The sequence below is a fragment of the Neophocaena asiaeorientalis genome, unplaced genomic scaffold, assembly GCF_003031525.2.
Source record: "Neophocaena asiaeorientalis asiaeorientalis breed wild unplaced genomic scaffold, Neophocaena_asiaeorientalis_V1.1 scaffold251, whole genome shotgun sequence".
Taxonomy (NCBI): Eukaryota; Metazoa; Chordata; class Mammalia; order Artiodactyla; family Phocoenidae; genus Neophocaena; species Neophocaena asiaeorientalis.
In genome coordinates this window covers 4,694,246-4,714,095 of record NW_020173377.1, presented here as the reverse complement: position 1 = coordinate 4,714,095, position 19,850 = coordinate 4,694,246, and the positions used below count along the sequence as shown (strand labels likewise).

At 40.4% G+C, this 19,850-nt stretch overlaps 1 protein-coding gene across 1 annotated transcript in view; it reads left to right on the top strand.

Annotated features, from left to right (window-relative positions):
- Positions 1–7,771: 7,771 nt before the first annotated feature.
- Positions 7,772–19,850, top strand: part of ERC2 (ELKS/RAB6-interacting/CAST family member 2) — an 823,240-nt gene continuing 811,161 nt past the window's right edge. The window contains exon 1 of the mRNA XM_024746387.1: positions 7,772–8,428. Within this exon, the coding sequence (XP_024602155.1) occupies positions 7,772–8,428 (657 nt within the window). The remainder of the gene's footprint in view (positions 8,429–19,850) is intronic.

Genomic DNA, 19,850 nt, shown 5'->3' with positions numbered 1-19,850 from the left:
AAAAGTTTTCAGGTATTCCAAAGGGAAAAGGGGTTCTCTTGTCAAATAAATTTGGGAAAAGCTATCTTATATACTGAATTTTGGAACAGTCACAGCTTAACCTAATTAATAAATTATCTTTCTTAAGACTGTACCTCACAAATATATAAACCCTTTTTAAGGGTTTATAAGAAAGCTCAATGATTGAGCCTATCTTGGCTTCATAATAATAATTAAAACAATAAGATCTTAACTGCTACCTCATTTCCTATAATGTATTTATAGGTGGGTGGAGAAGCATAGAAATGGTTTTCATGAAGTCAGTAATGGGAAATAAGCGTCATTGCATTATTGATTGGTGAATAAAGTTGATCTTCTTGTTCTTTCTCAGAGATTCATTTTATAGCACTAAGAACTAAAACCAAATCAGGATGGATGAGAATTAGGAGACAACAACTAAAGAAAGCCTGAGTGTCAAAACAAGTACCCAAAAATATATCAGGGGGCTTCCCTGGTGGTGCAGTGGTTGAGAGTCCTCCTGTCGATGCAGGGAACACGGATTCATGCCCCGGTCCAGGAGGATCCCACATGCCGCACAGCGGCTGGGCCCGTGAGCCATGGCCACTGAGCCTGGGTGTCCGGAGCCTGTGCTCCGCAATGGGAGAGGCCACAACAGTGAGAGGCCCGTGTACCGCAAAAAAAAAAAAAATCTATCTATCTATCTATCTATCTATCTCAGGAGACTTAAACACATCTGGGGGGGTGCATTTGGGAGTGACTCAGTAGAACAGGAAGGAATCATATGACTTAGGAGGACTTGTTAACCATGGGAACTCGCCTTTGCTTTACCTTGTCAACTGAGCCTTTTCATTTGTGAAATCGACATCACTCTATGTGCTTCAGCTTTAGGGGTGAAATTGTTCCAGGAAACCATCCCTGCTCATTGTAAATTTGGTGGAAGAGACTAATTCCAAAATAAAGGGTTGGGCCTAGGTTGCTAATTAAAATTTACTGTTAAGAAGCAGATGTATGGGGGTAAAGAAATTATTGTTACTGTTTTGATGTTCTCTGGAGTTCCTATTTGGTTTGATGTTATGTGGAATTATGCATAATACCTCTTGTCTGTTGTGACCTTGGAGTAAGAAACGTCAACCTGTTTCCTCACTTCTTAGATTAACAGCCTGCTGATGATTGACTTGTGTTCCTTTTGACATTCTAGCTTCTTTGTTGAGTGTTTGAAAAAATAAATACAGAATTATATTTATTTCTTGTCTTAGAGGGTCAGAACTCCAAACAGTCATTAGTTTGATCTTCTGTATTTCTTGAAAGACTCATTTCTGAGTCTTCTGGGTCAGTTTCACGTCTCTGCCCTTAAAGCAGATTGTAGTTCCCATAACTATCTTCCCCTCAAACTGTGTTAGATCTGAGATGAAGAAAACTCTGAGAAAGTCTATTCTAGTGGGTAAACTTCCCATAGACAGAAGTTGTGTCTATCTTAATCACTGCTTTATCCCCAACTTTCAAGACTGGGAATTAAGCTGATGCTTAAAATATAATTATTACATGAATAAAGTTGAGTGTTCAGTGAAAAGTTTTCAGGTATTCCAAAGGGAAAAGGGGTTCTCTTGTCAAATAAATTTGGGAAAAGCTATCTTATATACTGAATTTTGGAACAGTCACAATACACCTTAGTGTCCTAAAGTCTCTGAGATATCTAGGTGTAAAATCAAAATCCCGTTAAGCCTTGTTTATTTGAACATTTACGAACTGTTGAGGAAGCGGTGGCCTAAAGCAGAGCTGGTGTAGCACACTATTGGTATTTAATAAATACTTCTTAAGGTGTGTTTACTGAATATGCTGTGATCCTGAGTTGGTTAATTCAGAGATTTTTAGTAGCTTCAGGAGAAGATGGTGGATTCTTGGCTATGTTGAGAGAAAAGACTAGAGGCTGTGGAGGAAAAACAGCCAAGGGTGAGGGTGTGAGTGTCAACATTTCTGAGGGGAATTTTGATAGTGGGTATCAAGAGCCTTTAAATTTCAAAATTTTACTTCTAGAACTTAATCCTAGGGAAGTAATAAGAGATGTATACAAAGCTTTATCAATCAGAATATTAACTATGTTAATTTTATTTTAAAAAGAAATTACATAAGTGTCACGTAATAGGTGATTGGTTGAGGAAATGATTAGATAGCCATTCAATGAAACATTAAGTGACTGTTTCAGTTCTTTTGCTATGTAAAAACAACAACCCAAATCCTCCAAACTCAGGAGGCTTTAAACTACAATTTATTATTTTCCATCACTACGTGGGTTGATTGGGTGGTCCTTCATGTTACACATAATGTTGACTGTCACTCATGCAGCTGATTTCAGATGGCAGCTGGGCTGGGCTGGTCTGAGGTCCAAGATGGCTTGTCTTACCAGTCTGGCATCTTAGTGCTGGCTGTTGGCTAGGATACTTCGGTTCTCCTTCTCATGGTCTCTCTATCTCCATGTAGTATCTCATCTTCCAGGGCCTTTCTGTGTGGTTTCTCTTTCCAGTAGGATAGCTTGAACCTTACATCTCTGGTTTTTAAGAGAGCAGAAACAGAAGCTGCTAGGCCTCTTCAAGGATAGGCCCAGAGCTGGAACAGTGTCACTTCTGTAGCATCTGTTGGTCAAAGCTGTCATGAAGCCAGCTCAGATTCAAGAAGGGAAATATCATCCATTTCTTAGTGGAAGGAGAGACAAATCTGTACAGGAAGGGGAGGAATTTTGGTGGCCACCTTTGGAGACTTATGATGGCCATTAAAAATCATGTTCTATCAAAATATCTTATGGCATTAATGTTAAGTGGAAAAAGATGTTAAGAATAAAACATTGAGGAAAAAGATAGTACAAGACTTTATATGGAATATAATAAGGATTTTGTCTAAAATTATACACACGCAGTTAAAAGGAAATGGAAGCAACGACATCAACTTGTTAACAGAGGTTGTCTATGAGTGACAAAATTGAGAGTGTTTTCATTTTCTTCTGTACACATATATGAATTTAAAAATTTTCTGTATCATCTATTAGTTGTTTTTTTTTTTTTTTTTGCGGTACGCGGGCCTCTCACTGTTGTGACCTCTCCCGTTGCGGAGCACAGGCTCCGGACGCACAGGCTCAGCGGCCATGGCTCACGGGCCCAGCCGCTCCGCGGCATGTGGCATCTTCCCAGACCGTGGCGTGAACCCGCGTCCCCTGCATTGGCAGGCCGACTCTCAACCACTGTGCTACCAGGGAAGCCCCTATTAGTTGTTTTAATCACTTATTGGGCCATTGAGAAAGTCTTGACAAATTTCAAAGATTAGAAGATATATGTATTAAGTTCTATGATCCCAGTGCCATAACATGAGGACTACAAAGTTTTAGCCAAAAACTTCTATCTACTTTGACATTTAAATATATCCTGAATACTCCCTGGGGTAGAAAAAATTTCAAAAGAAAAGCTGTTTAAAGAAGAGTTCTATACATAAAACATATGCAGCCAGTGTGTGTAATCTTACATGCATTCATCAGAAAATATGATTGATGATAAATGAACATTTCGTGCAAAACGGCAAATGTAAACACAAAGGAAATAGAAATTATTAAGGATAAAGAGATATTGATGAAATGGAAGACAAACTGTAGTAAAATGTGTCAGTAAAACAGAAAAAAATGTATCTTTAAAACACTAAAAAATAGACAAGAATTTGTCGTATTGTCATCAAGAGAAACAGAAAAATACAAACAACATTAGGAATGAGATGGAGACATAACTTGAAGAGATTTTAAAAATTTGAAGGAAAAGTTAGACAGAGCAATACCAGGAAGACTGAAAAATCTCGATGGAACAGACTGTTTCTCAAGAAACATTTTAATGATCATTGACACCAAATAGGCAGCAAATCTGAATAGATCAGTAAACATAGTAAAAAGTGAAAAGATAATCAACAACTAAGCCCATTTAATTTTATGGGTATGTTCTACCGAACATTTCAGGAATAGAGAGTCTTTATTATGCTAACTGTTCCAGAACATATGAAAAATGGAAAGCTTCTCAATCCATTCTATGACACTAAACTACCGATACTAAACCTAGAAAAGGAGAATGCAGATATTTAAAGAAACATTATTTCAAGCTAGTTAATATATCTGTGCATGTTATGTCACGTGTGTGTTGTGTGTGTGTGTATTTCCAGAAGGAGCAAATCCACTTTTGTTTGTTGGTTGTTGTAATTCTCCAAAGCATTGGCCAGCTGGGCTGGTAATATCACTGCAGATTAAATCTGTGTGGGTGTAAATTTTACTGAATTTGGATTGGGACTTCAAACCTGGCTAAGGACCTCAGAAATGTCTGCCTCTAGACACAAGAGAAGAGAGAAGGACAAGTTAGATTTTATCACTTCTTGGAAGATACATCTGTAAGTGGTGGCTTAGCTAGGACCTAGATTCTAAACATAGCAAAAATAACAATTAATTTAACTATTGGAATTATAGAAGGAAAAAATTATTTTCTTAAGTTGATAATTATGAACAGGTACATTAAGAGAAAGAAAGGTCTCAGAAAATAGCCTAACTTTACACCTCAAGGAACTAGAAAAAGAACAAAGTAATCCCCAAGTTAGTAGGAGGAAGAAAATAACAAAGATCAGAGTAGAAATAAATAAAGACTAAAAAGACAATGGAAAAGATCTTTATTATAGAAAATTTAGAACATGCAAATAAACAAAAGGAAGAAAATGAAAACCATTTTGAACCCCATCACTGTTAACATTTTGACGTGTGTTGTTCCAGTCTTCTCTGCAAGCTAGTGTGTATGTATATGTGTTTTACAATGTGAATTGACCATAAAAATGTTTTTGAGTCTACTTTTCCCCCCACTACTAGTATGTCATGAGCATCTTTCCATCTCATGATTAATATTCATTACACATTACATATGTAATATGTATTACATAACATTAAATATTCATGTAATGGTCACATTATTCCACTTTCTGTCTGTCTGCCTCATCATTTTTGTAACTGAATTCCTACTGTTGGAACCGTTGACTCACTTTTTTTAGAGAACAGATTATTCATGCAAAAATTTTAGATACAAAATGATTTTTGTATATTTTCAAGGAAAACAAAATTAAGCTTTGAGAAACATAAACGTTTGAAACTAAGTTCCTTAGTTAAGAACAGGTGTATAATTCTTTGGAGAGACTTTTTAGGAGAAAGCTGTATGCAAAATATTTCTTCATACTATATAGAGGACTCTCTAGGGCATAAATGACAGATACCCTGATTCGAATTGAACGTAGCAAAAAAGAAAATTTATGGGTGAGTGTATCAGTTTTCTCTTGCCACAGTAATGCTGCAAAACAACCAACCACAAAACATCAGTGACATACTCAGAAGTATTTATTTAGTCTATGAGTATATGGGGCTCACTGGATCTCAGCTGGACTTACTCATGCATCTGTGGTCGGCTGCTTGTTTGCTAGGCAGCTCTGCTGATCTTGGCTGGGCTTACTCAAATGTCTTGGGGTTGGCTGGCTATTGGCTAGGATACCTTGACTCTTATTTTATGTTTCTCCTCTTTTAGCAGGCTAGACTAGGCATGTTCTAACTGCCATGGCAGAGGAAAATGAGCAAGAGGGTAAACACACAAGTGCTATTTCAGGCCTCTGCTTGCTTCCCATTTGCTATCACATTATTGGCCAAAGCAAGTCACATGACTGAACCCAGAGTCAGATTGGGAGGGCACAGCCAAGGACCCAGATACAGGAAGGGGTAAAGAATTGAGACCATTAATGTAGTCAGTCTACGTGGCATATGTAGCTAAAATGGCCTAGGGATAGATGTAGCGTCAGTGACTGCTGGATCCAGGGTTTCAAGTGATGTCACCCAGTTTGATTTCACACTATTCAAAGTCTGGCTCTACTTTCCTTTGCGTTAGCTTCATTATCAGAGAAGCACTTTCCACATGGTAGTACTCAGAAGCTCTATCTTGAAAGCAAGTAATTCTAGCCAAAAAAGAGCTTATCTTTCCCAATTATTCCAGCTAAAGTCATGATAGGGAGTGTTTTTGGACCAATGTGGGTCACATGCCTATCCCTAAACCAGCTGTCATGTCTGGTGGATGGAATATGATGATTGGCCAGGACTGGGTCATGTTCTCACCGCTGGCATCCTCCAGGATAGAATGGAGGGAGTCAGCCTCACCTAAACCTGATGAACTGTGGGTAGAGAGTTGGGAACAATTTCTCTAAGAGAAATAGGGAGTATTACCAGAAAGGTGGGGCGGGGTGGGAGAGCTGAGGGAGAATGAAAGATAGGCAGGTAAAAAAAGATATATAATGCTATTAATGTACTTATTGATACTACCAACAAAAACTATTTATTGACTATTCTGTGCTAGGCACCAAACTGGGTGTTTTAAAAGCATCATCTTACCTATTTCTCACAATACTGAGTAAGGTGATTTTACCCACATTTTATTGATTAGAGAAGGGAAGGATGTGACAGTTAAATAATTTGCCTAAGGTCCCTCAGCTTGTCAGTGTTAGAATGGATATTTGAACCTCGGTTGGCCCCTCTCCAAAATCTGTGGTCTTAGTGTTTAAAAGCTGAAGCAAAAGAAAGAACACTAAACATACCCTAAGAGGAAGAGCAGGAAGCCATGATGCACCCCATTAAGGCCATTTGGATCCTAACACTGAAGGGATAATCACAATCCTGTAGCCCTAGCTACGTAAATCTGCACCAAAGTACTTGAGTAACTATGACAGGGAGCTTTTCTCTAGGTGTTGTGGGACCAGGAACTCTGACATGGGGGACTGTTTCCCTGTGCCATTTCTGTACAGTTGTAGAGTGGTTAATATGAATATTTATGTCAACCAAACTGGAAAAAATTCTCAAAACACTAGCCTGAAAGATGTGTATGAAGGGGGAAAGAGACAAGACTGCCATGTTCCTTGGTGATAGCATTTAGGATCTGGCTATATGTATAGGAGACTTGTTGGTTGAGCCACCTTTTTCTTCTAGCTCCAAGATGGCCAATAGGTTCCGACTCATGTGTCAGTACCAGTTGATTGGTAAACCATCTAGAGTGTTGTGTTGAGGAGAGTTCTGGATTTTGTGGGAAAGAGAACTGTGATGGATTAGTATTGTCTGTAATGGTTACAGGAGAGGGAGGTAACAGCCTGCTTGACTATTATTTGACATCCTAAGAAGCAACAACTTCTCAGAGTCACTGTCAAGCCACTTGTGTATGGGGGTCTTGTCCCTAGGATGGAGTATTTTATCGCTAGGGTCTCTATGGTAAGGAATCCTATGGTGAATTTTTCTGGAGGTCCCAACTGTCACTTAGCACAGACTGAAATGCAGAGCTTCATTTTCTTAAGGAAAAATGAGCTTCTTTTTTGCTCTGAGAACTTTTCACCTTGCTTGGGAGCAGGGTTGGGGGGAGTTTACAAAATGTTTACGTGTAGTAAGTAAAAGTTTGGGATCACTATTATTTTTAAATAAGCATAGGTGTGACTCTATCATCTATTATCATCAATCTATCATCTATATACGTATTTTAAAAATATAATGCAATTAACAGAGTTCTAAAGAAATTTGTTTTTGATTATCTTTTTTTCTCATTTTTCAGATCTCTGATTGGATGCATTTTCTGGTACAGACTACGAAAAGAATGCAGTGAAAATTCTGGCCAACAGTGGAAATATTGGCTTAATCTCCAACTTAGTATAGCATTCCTTCTCTTCTATAGCACCTCATAATAGAAGAAAAATGTATGGAAGTGCAAGAACAATCACCAATCTGGAAGGTAGCCCTTCCAGATCTCCTCGTTTGCCAAGGTCTCCTCGTTTGGGCCACCGAAGAACAAGTAGTGGGGGAGGTGGAGGAACAGGCAAGACTCTGTCCATGGAGAATATCCAGTCCCTTAATGCAGCCTATGCTACGTCTGGACCCATGTATCTGAGTGATCATGAGGGGGTGGCTTCAACAACTTACCCAAAGGGCACCATGACTCTGGGAAGGGCCACAAATCGAGCTGTATATGGAGGCCGAGTCACAGCTATGGGGAGTAGTCCCAATATTGCCTCTGCTGGACTTTCCCACACAGATGTCCTTTCATACACGGATCAACATGGCGGTCTGACCAGCTCATCCCATCATCACCACCACCAGGTCCCCTCCATGTTGAGGCAGGTAAGGGATAGCACAATGTTAGACCTTCAAGCCCAGCTCAAGGAACTTCAGAGAGAGAATGACCTCCTCCGGAAAGAGCTAGACATCAAGGACAGCAAGTTGGGGTCTTCCATGAACAGTATTAAGACTTTCTGGAGTCCTGAGCTCAAGAAGGAGAGAGTCTTGAGGAAAGAAGAGGCAGCCCGGATGTCTGTCCTCAAGGAGCAGATGAGGGTTTCCCATGAAGAAAATCAGGTAGGTTATGACTCATCTCAGTGTTTTTCAGCCTTGGCTTCTCACGGAGTAGTTGACGGTTTGCAGATGGTACCGCGGCCTGTGCAGAAGAAAGTTTGGCATCATCAAGATAGCTATGGCTTAGTATGTGTTTGACTTGGAGACTAGCAGAGGGCATAGGAAATATAAGGTTACAGCTTGTGATCTCCTTGTTTTCCAATAACCTTTTCACATTGCTGCAGAAGAGGGGGGATCAGTCCTCATTGGCTAACTTTATACTTGGTTATTTTTGTTTTCTTTTTCAGTAGTCACAAGAGCAGCTCAGATGTACTTCCTTCTGAATAGAAGAGGAAAATGTTGATTTTTGTCACTCCGTGGCATGTGGGATCCTCCCGGACCGGGGCATGAACCCGCGTCCCCTGCATCGGCAGGCGGACTCTCAACCACTGCGCCACCAGGGAAGCCCAAGAGTAGACACTTTAACAGCAACATTTAGAGGGCCACATTTGACTGGTGAATTGATTTTTTTTTTTAATGCACCAGCAACATTTCCTTCTAGAATGAGGGAAGTTGGTTCACTAAATAGCAAACTGAACAATATTAAATGGGATTGGATAGGATGGGTTTGATGTCATGTTAGAGAAACACAATAAATTTTAACGTGGTCTTTCTACCTTTATTCATTCAATATTAATTAAGCACCTACTATGTACTTACTCTTTTTTGATCCATCTTCCATGTCATAGCAAGATTAGTTTTCCCATTGTGTACCTGCAGTTATGCCATTCCCCTGCTTTAAAGCTCTCAATAATTACTCATTGCCTCCAGAATGAAGTGTACCTCTGGCTGAGCCTACAGTACCTTCTATCTCATACCACCTCCTTCCACATCTTCTGTGCTACCTGCACTACCACTTGGTAATTCTTGCACATACTCAAAGTTTCCCACCTCCTTTCCCTTCTGTTCCTTTCCATTCATGGCCTTCTCAGCATCCCCTCTCCCTGCCTCTTTTTGTTCAGCCCCAGCTAGTCTTCATTTTCAAATCCTACCTATACTGTGAGGCTCATTTATATGCTGCTGTTCATAGGGGCTTTGGAGTAAGACATGCCTGGGTTTATATCCCAGCTTCACCTCTTATTAGCAGTGAGATAAATGCTAAGAGATGGGAAGTAGAGGCTGTTGTGCCATTTGGCTGGAAAAAATTCCCAGATGTCGTTTAACTTTCTGTAGAAGCTGGAGGTAATTTTAACTTGGCTGAACTAGTCATTCTCTGATAGTTGGTCCTGATGCTGTCTTAAGGAAGCTCTCTGCCTTTCTTGGGGTCATCTGCTGGCTTCTATCTGTTTCCCTGGCTGCCACCCCTTTGGAGTCCAAGCATTTGTAGAAGCATTTCTGATCTGTATGAGAATCTGCTCTTCGTTTTCCTTCTATGTGCGGAAAGCAATCACCTTATCCCTTTGATAATCTGAGAATTGCTCTTCGTTTTCCTTCTATGTGCAGAAAGCAATCACCTTATCCCTTTGATTATCTGACAGAGACTTTGCTGGTTTTCAGATGTGGAAATATGATTTTTGGTTGGAACAGAAAGCTTTGTTCTTCATTCCTAAGTCAAATCAATGCCCTTCACTATCATTTCTGCTTTTTTCTGACTTTGCTGGTTTATGAAGTCCATTTCCCCAGTTCTGTACTGGTTTTCTTCCTTTTTTAGTTGTTTTGGAAAATGGTTAAAGCAGTTTAGGAATGATGCAAGTAATGACAAAAAGTTTGGAAGCCATTTTTAAAACTGTCAGCTGCAAAATTACTTGTTTCTTATGGTTTTATCATTAAAAAATTTTTTGAGCACAGATCCCTACTTATACATGTATATTTATTCATAAATTACACAAGGTGCTACTGTGCCAATATATTATGTTTCTTCTTTGACATTCACAAAGAATTAATATGGAAAAGAAAAAATAAAATAAATAATTTATTGAGGTACATTTTAACGACACACAAAACCTTTTTGCTTTGACTAAAAACATTTTAAGCCCCCTGTCTATTTTGTAAGACATAGTTCAGTTTAAAGCAGGTAATATCCACAATTCCACTTAACTGTCCCATGTTACCTTAGCCAGAAGGAAGTGAATATTTGAGGGAACCTCTTCCTTGTTCTGGAACCTACTATGATCACAGGCTACCTTGGTTACTGTGGGTGACATATGACTATGCAACATATGACCCAGTGAAAGCCCTAGTCTTAATCTGTATATTAAATATAAGTAAACTATAATTATTTTCTTTTTTAGGTTAAAAATATAAAAGGAGGAAGAGGCATGGAGATTTTGAAAAGTCAATTTACTTGCAATATGAAGTAGTATTACAAAGTAAAGAATATAAAAATTGACAAAAAGCAAGGTATTTAAAAAAATTGAAGTGCCCCCCCCAGAAGTATATCAGGATCCCTTTCAGGGGTATATGAATACCTGTTGGTCAGAATAGGGTCGATCCTGCCGCAGTAATCAACAGACCTCAAATCTCAGTGGCTTAACCCATCAGAGATTTATTTCTTATTCACCTGAAGTTATGAAGCAGGTCAAGTGACTCGCCAGGGCAGCTCTCCTCCAGGCAGTGACTCAGGATCCAGGCTTTCCTCATCTTGGCACGTGGCTTCAAGGGTTGCTACAGCAGAGGAAAAGAGTGCCTGTGGTGGCACATTGGCTTCTCAGTTCCTTGGACTGGAAGTGACACAAATGCAAGGGGTGTGAGGTGTAGTCCTCTCTTCTTTCCAGGAAGGAGAGGAGAGTCAGATATGAAGGAGCACTAAAAATTTGTACCAGTGGAGTTTTTATATTTGTCAGAAAGTGGAGCGAGATGAAATAAAGTTTGGGGAAGAATCCAGAGTTCTGCTGTTGCTGCTGTTTCTATTATTACTGCTACTGCAATCAGTAGACATCAGTTGGGGGCTTACTATGTATTAGGCATTGTGCTTAGAGCTTTGTGTACATCATCTTATTTAGTGTTTGCATCAATCATCTGAGGTTGGTGCTAGATTTTTTCTCATTGTACAGATTAAAAATAAATGTAGAGAGAATAAGCAGCTTGCCCAAGTTCACACAGCTGGTAAGTGACGGAGCTGGGCTTTAAGGCTTTGGTCTATTTTATGCCAACATGTAAGATCTTAACTTTATGCTTACTACCTCCTTATAGGATCACTGAGCTATGAATAGAATCTTAGTATGATAGGAAGATCACACTTCATATGTTAGGTGAAAAACATGACTAGTTTTGATAGAATGATTAAGAATGTAATTTAGTTTAATTACGATTTTTGTTCTTAATTAGAAATTTATTTCTTCTTAAACTTTTCTGTATGGAAGAAAAGAATGTAAAAGAGAGAAACAACACTTGATTGTGGTTTCTTAACAACCACAACAACAAATGTAGTTCTACCAGGGGGTATTTGGATAATTAGAATTTCACTAACTAAATTCAGGTGATCTAAAATGATTTGAATTGTGCTATGTGAATAGAAATGGGAAGCAGGTCCATTATAGTGTGGAGATGAGGATATTTGAATGCTCTTGTATATGAAATTCATAGTTCTGTGAATTTAATGATCACAGGCACAGACCTTTCACCCTTACGTGCAGTGTTACAGAGGTCTCCCATTCATCAATTCCTTTGCAGTATATTTTGAAGTCCTTGTGGTTCTGTCAGAGGAAGCTGAACCCAACTCCAGATCTAAGGGAGGATGTTGAACACCCGTCCTGTGTTAAACGAAGTACAGAACTTGGAGCCAATGGGTAGGTGGCTATGACCAAATTTCTTATGTGTGAAGGGTAGATGCCCAGGTTCCTGGATGGATATTCCACCCCAGACCCCCTTCCCATTCACACTTCCTAGGTTCTCTCCAAGGCCCTACTTCTCAGCCACAAAGATCTGCATGTATAGAAATACATTTGGGATACTAAGTTACAGTACTGATGTGTGGAATTTTTGGTTTGTTTGTAGAAACCAGAGTGCATGGATGCAGAGTTATCTGTATTCCAGCACTTGAGCTTTTTGCTTCACGATGTATTTTCTTGATGGAGGAAGAGTGAGGTGGAGTCTCGTGCTGTCAGTGTCACACCTGTAGACTGATTTGGGGAGAGATGAGGAGAAAAGATTTAGAATAGATGTTAGGCTGCCACTTGAGGTAGTCCTTTTTTTATTTTTAATGGCCTGTGGGGTAAGAGTGGATGTTGGGGGCAAGAGAATGCAACTGTGTATGGGGAAGTTAAGTGACCCGTTTTTCTCTAAAAGATGATATGGTGGTCTTTTCTTTACAACCCCATTCTATTTACCCATACAGTGGAGATCAGAGAGAGAAAACATGGTAGAAAATACATTTTCAGAAAGTTCATAAGGACTTACATCTTGCAGTTTTGTGCATGTAGGTTATTAACTTTTCATATCCCTGGATTTTTAATGCAATTATTAACTTTGTATTTTTTAAATTATTATTATTTATTTATTTATATTTGGCTGTGTTGGGTCTGCATTGCTGAGTGCGGGCTTTCTCTAGTTGTGGCGAGCGGGGGCTACTCTTCGTTGTGGTGCACAGGCTTCTCATTGCGGTGGCTTCTCATTGCGGAGCACAGGCTCTAGGCGCGCGGGCTTCCGTAGTTGTGGTACGTGGGCTCAGTAGTTGTGGCTCACTGGCTCTAGAGCACAGGCTCAGTAGTTGTGGTGCACGGGCTTCGTTGTTCCGTGGCATGTGGGATCTTCCTGGACCAGGACTCGAACCCGTGTCCCCTGCATTGGCAGGCAGATTCTTAACCACTGCGCCATGAGGGAAGTCCCAAACTTTGTATTTTTATTGGATTATTTTTTCCAAATTAGGTGTACATAAAGCAGTTTTTAGACATTTTCCTAATTCATGCATGGCTAGTCAAGGATCTTCATGAATATAAATAGCATCATACTCTGGAAGTTTGTACTAGATCTAATATTTACCCATCTCGTGTGTGCAGAAGTGGGACAAGGTCACTGGGAAACGTAACCTAAGAAGTGTAAGTAAACCTGTCTGGGGAATGTTATGGCTTTTAAGCAATGGTTATGTGATAATTTCTATTTCTGGCTTAACACAATAGAAAATAATCTACTCTAAATCAATATTAATAAGGGTTTTTGATGAGTTTTAGAGCTAGTTTCATATATGATTTATTGATTCTCATTTTGAGCCTGTAACTTGAAAAGGTCGAGGTGGATCACATTTCCGTGTTTCCTTTATTATTATTTTTTCTTTTATTTATATAACTGCAGGGCCATTTCAACAGAGGTCATTCAACTCTGTTCTAAAATATTCATTTCACTGTGAGTGTCCAGATATGAAGAGTTGTACCAGTTGGAAGTGGGTGACAAAATTAATTCTATCTCCTGCTGAAAAGGTGGTGAGGCAGCTGCATTGTGAAGTGGTGTCCAATGACAGTTAAATGCAGCTGCAGTAACCTTGAGTACTGAGTGTTTATGAGATCAAGGGCTTATCCCTGGAGAGTCGGGTCCCATCAGGTTTGTGGGTGGTACTTAAATATATTCACTACTCAGATCTGTCTTATCCCTATATCTTCTTTTGGGCACCATTCCTTCTACTACTCTGAGATCCATGGATCCCTCAAAGCCAGGTTTCCAAAGTGTGTCCAGGGAAATGACACTTTCCAAAGGGGATCTTCTGGTCAAATAAGCTTAAGACACTACATACTAGATACTCCTCTCCTAGAAATTCAAACACTATATTTTGGGTTGAATTCTGTCCCCCCTAAAAAAAGATATGTTGGGGTCTTAACCCTCAGTACTTCAGAATGTGACTTTATTTGGAAATAAGGTGTAATCAAGGTAAAATGAGGTCCTTAGGGTGGGCCTAATCCAATATGACTGGTGTCCTTATTAAAAGGAGAAATTTGGACACAGGCATAGACATGCACAGAGAGAAGACCAGTGGAAGAGACAGGGTGAAGATGGCCATGTATAAGCCAAAGAGATACGCCTGGAACGGATCCTTCCCTCACAGTCCTGAGAAGGAAGAACCCTGCTGACACCTTGATGTTTTTTTTTTTTTTTTTTTGTGGTACGCGGGCGTCTCACTGTTGTGGCCTCTCCCATTGCGGAGCACAGGCTCCGGACATGCAGGCTCAGCGGCCATGGCTCACAGGCCTAGTCGCTCCGCGGCATGTGGGATCCTCCCGGACCGGGGCACGAACCCGTGTCCCCTGCGTCGGCAGGCGGACTCTCAACCACTGCGCCACCAGGGAAGCCCTGACACCTTGATCTTGAACTTCTGGCCTCCAGAACTGCGAGACAATAAATTTCTATTGTTTAAACCACCCAGTTGGTGGTACTTTGTTTTGGCAGTACTAGCAGACTAATATAACATATCAGCATGTGAAATGCTCTAACTCTTGCAGTTAAAAATATTTATTAAACTTGCTTAATCCAGCAATTTCCCAAACTTACTTGACCATGAAACTTTATCTTAAACTGAACATTTATGTATTAGGCAGCTATTGCTGCAGTAATGCTGTCTAACAAGCCATCCTAAAACTTGCTAGCTTAAGAAGATAAGCATTTACCTCTCCCTTACATATTTACAGGTTGGCTGCAACTTAGTTGGGCAGGTCTGGGCTCTGAGTACCAGGCTCTAGGCTGAAAGTGGGATTCAGGTACGTTCCACGTGTTTCCACATTCTCTTTGGAACAGCAGCTATTCAGGGCTTTATCTTCTGATGGTGGATCACAGACACCAAGTGATCCAACCAAACCACATAGATGCATTTAACGCCTCTGCTTGCATTTTGTCCACTAACATCCTGTTGACTAAAGCATGTTATGTGGCCAAGTCCAAAGTCAGTGGGGTCAGGGAAATCTACTCCCTGTGAAGCAGAAAGGGAGTGAAGTGAATATATACATACACACACACACACACACACACATATATATATATATATATATATACACACAAATCCTATCTGTCACAAACTATAAATATTCCTAGAACTAAGGGTATAAAGGCCATACTTTGGGAAAGACTTCTTTAAGAGCAGCTCTGGAATTGTGACATTAAGTTTGAGACTTCTAAAGTGGATGAACCTTTTCAGTGTGGTCAAAGTTTCCTTCAGTGCCTGGGCCTTCTAATATCCTAATGATGCCTGATTAGTGGCTCACCTTCAGGCTCCTCCTCCCCTTCCTGAGGTGACTGACCAATGAAACTCAAGTGGAAATCTGGGAGATTCTAGGCAAACTTTTATTTTCCTGATAAAGGAATAAATGTCACCAGCAGTGCTCCTTCCTCCTTCTTTCTGTCTTTAGTGTCAATATGTTGCCTGTTAGTAACCATGGAAGGAAGGACAAGAAAAGCATAGAGACATATGTCTTACCATCTCTGAGCAGTTGCACCAGCCCCAGCAATGGCCTGCCTCCAGACTTCTAGTCATGTGAGAAAATAAACCCCTAGTTGTTTAAGTCACTGCTGGTTGGGTATCCTATTACTTGCAGCTTAGTACCTTCCTAACTGATAAAACATAGAAAATCATGAACTGATAATTATTATTCTACTTATCACCAGTCATCAAACCATAAAAATAGGTGCATTTCAGTGAGGTGAAATGAGACCTTAAAGGACCTTACACATGAGAATGAAGAAACCTACTTACTAATGGTATTGGACAATACTCTTAAGTAGTGACACGAATGCTACTGCTAGCCTGTATAAGCGAAAATGGAAATTTATTAGTTCCTGCAATGAAATTGCAGAAAGGCTCAGGTATGGAGCTTGGGGTTGACTGGATCCAGGGCCTCAAACTGTAGCAGGACTTTGTCTCTCCCCATTTCTTCATTTCTGGTTCTCAATATCTGCCTGTACATGTGAGCCTCATTTTCTCCTTCATGTGGTAGGTCATAATTGAAGCTGTAAGAGATCCCTGTATCTTCATTTATCATTTAGAAAATTTATGGAAGGACTTTGGTCCTGCCTTGGTTATATTCTTTCTCCAGGACTTAGTGAGTGTGTGTGGTGGCAGGGGACAGGTATGTGAGAAGGGGTTACCATGACTGGTGACCTATTAGAACTGCAGGCATTGGGAGAGGAGCAATTCTCTAAAGAAACTGACATGAAGGGCGAAGGGATGCTCTAGGACAAAAGCAGGTGTCCACTGCACTGACTTGAGCTGTCCTTAGTCACCCTCTTTCTCCAAATGTCCTTGTAAGTCATATCAAGAGATGTGAGAAATTAAGAAGTCAATCATATGTCATATCTGTAAGTTTTTTCACTTTAACTTTGATTTAAAGAGCGAGTGCCTGTGTGTGTTTTGCCCAATGTTACATAGGCACATGGATTTAGAACTAGGGAATATGAACTAGTTTGGTACCACAACATAACTTGGAATGCTGAATCTTAGAAGAAAAAAAAAATCATCTTCTTCATCTTGAAATAGTCTTCCTCAGCTCTTCAGAGAATAGTAGCTTTTGTCCACCTTTCCAGAAAGGTGGAAAAACTTTGGTCCAGACTTAGGCAATGACCTACTTAGACTGAAACCACAATTTTAAATGCCTTTTGTCGGTAGGTGAAAACTTCCTTTGGTTCTGAAGATAGATGAGATGGCACGGATCCAACAGTTGATTTCTTTGTTTGCCAGAATGTAGGAGAATGATTTGAAGTGAGCGATACATCTTTGTCACAGATGTCAGCTGATTTTTGCCTCAGTAATCTCTTGCAGTCAGCCCTAGGATCAGCCATGTGCACTGCATTTGTAGCCTTACAGATTTTTATTCCCAGGTTTTCTTATGAAAGACTTGGCTAATGGGAAGAAAATAAACATTCTTGCATGCCAGACCTTGGGAGAACTAAATGACTTCCATCTTCCATTTTCTCTCTGGATCACTTTATTTTGGCTATGGGATAGCAACAGCACACAATCAACCAAAGAAAACATTTTGGAATATTTCAGTGAATAGATTATTTTAGTCTCACTTGTGCTGAAGGCACTTATTGAAACCAAGCTCTGGGAGGGGAAGGCAGAGGGAATTGGTCACCCCCAAAGTATTCACTGCCTAATAAAATTCCCTATAGACAACATCCTCAGAGGAATTTAAGAAGCAAGTCTATGTTGACAGGAGAAGAAGTAACAGAGTGATTTTATCGGCCAAAGCAGGTGGGGTGGGTTCTGAACCTGGCCTCTTCTGGCCAGAGTGCAATTTCAGTTTCTATAATTAGTTGCAGGTGGAGCTCCTGTGTTGTTATTTTGGAGTCCACTGACATCTGTGTGCAAATTCCCACCATCCCCAGTTGGCATTTGGACTCAATAAGTGGTTTGGCTTTGCAGGAGTAGAGAAAATTGTAAATCTATTTCACACACACATAGATAAAGCTGCTCTAAAGGTCAGGTTCTGAAAGCTGTGGAAAGCATTCTCAAAAGTTTGGGAAGTAGGTTTTAGGCAGAATGTGGGCATGCAGCCAAGAGCTAGAGCAGCCTGACAAACAGAATTCTGGCACGTGCAATTTCTTCTCTATTTTTCTGTGAAGCCAGCATTTGATTGTATCTTGGAAGTGACATGCAGCCATTTTGTTTTTTCAGTAGGAATATTCTGGAGAGAAGAAGTAATGACTTAAGCAGCTACTTCCTGTCTTATAAACCCATAGCTGGGCTTGTACTGTCTGACTGCAATATACATTGATCAAATTAACTTAGTGGTTCTCAACTGGGGGCAATTTTGCCCCCCAGGGCACATTTGACCACGTCTGGGGACATTTGGTTGTTGCAACTGGGTGGGGTATGCTGCTGGAATCTAGTGGGTAGGCGCCAGGCATGCTGCTAAACGTCCTATAATGCATGTTTAGACTCCTCCCACCCCCGCCATATTATCTGTCCAACAATGTCAATAGATGCAAGGTTGAGAAACCCTGAGTTAATTGGATGGTTACTATATCTTCTTGATTCTTTGCCTATACTCAATTTATTCACTTTGTGAAGTGATGATCAGAATTTATATGTTTATGTAAAAATAATGATTTAAAAGGCAAAACGACTCATCATTGTGTGGGAAAGAATTGTGAAAGATGTCTTTAAAAAAATCTTGGCCTGGACTAGTAACCATGACTTTTCAAATACCTTGAATTCTTTTAGATGTAGACATTTGGTAAATAGAAATCAGTCTTATAAGGAGATGGACAACCTATAAAGAAAATGAAACATTTTTTAAACTGACCTTTTATGGTGTTTTTGGTTTCTGTCTCACATTGATCTTGAAAGGGAGGGTGGATAAGCATTTTTTTTTTTTTTTTTGCGGTCTGCGGGCCTCTCACTGCTGTGGCTTCTCCCGTTGCGGAGCACAGGCTCCAGACACACAGGCTCAGCGGCCATGGCTCACGGGCCCAGCCGCTCCGTGGCATGCGGGATCCTCCCGGACCGGGGCACGAATCCGTGTCCCATGCATCGGCAGGCGACCTCTCAACCACTGTGCCACCAGGGAAGCCCTGATAAGCATTTTTGAGCTCCTGCTATGTACCAGGAACTTACTAGTTGCTTTCCACGTGCATGAGCTCAACAGCCCTGCAAGACATGTGGCATCCCCATTTTACAGATGAGAAACAAGGCATAGAGAGATTAAGTGGTCTGCCTGAGGTCTCACCATTAAAGAGAGCTGGGATTTGAATCTCAGGTATGCCTAGCTCCAAAATTGTTTTCTTTCCACTGTCTTGAAAGGGAAAACAACAGATTTGCTTAAAAACCAGGGAATTTGGTGCTGAAGTGGAAGACCTAATATAGAGTGTAAGCAGTAGTGTGCTCCCTGACAGTATAAGGATGTTGTCAAGGAGGTATACAGAAAGGATGGAAAGCAAGAATGAGGAAGGGAGTGTGTTGCTGGGAGCAACAGAGGATAGAGAGCAAGCAGGAAGGAGCAAATACGTTCTTGTCAAGTGAACGAACAGGGGAGAATGCCAAAGGAACACTCCTATCTTGGAAAGCCATCTAGAAGGCTGAGAGGAAGCCACTCCAGGACTGGCTGGAAAATTAAAACCACAGGTGGCAGAGAGAGATTATCTCTTACGATGCTCATTAAAGGCCCATTAGATCCTTTAAGGTGGTTATGATTTTGTCAAATTTGCTGGGTCCACAAGAGCAGAGCTTCAGGGATGGGGAAGCTCTTTTTTATGGATTATTGGACCCCAATGAGGATGGTCTCGTTAACCCAGTTAGAATTTTCCTGACCTTGTCTCCATCTTCAAGAACTTCTGGGTATATAGATGGCCTCCTGACCCAGGAGTCCCTCAACTGGCATCTCTCAGCTTCCTCTTCAAGTAATTTCTGACCTCACTGGGATGCTCACACCTATTCAGGAATTATCTTTTGTATTGTTCCAAATCTTGTCTCTGAAAGTCAGATCTTCACCTCTTGGGTCCCAGCATTCCTGATTTCTGCCTTTCTTAG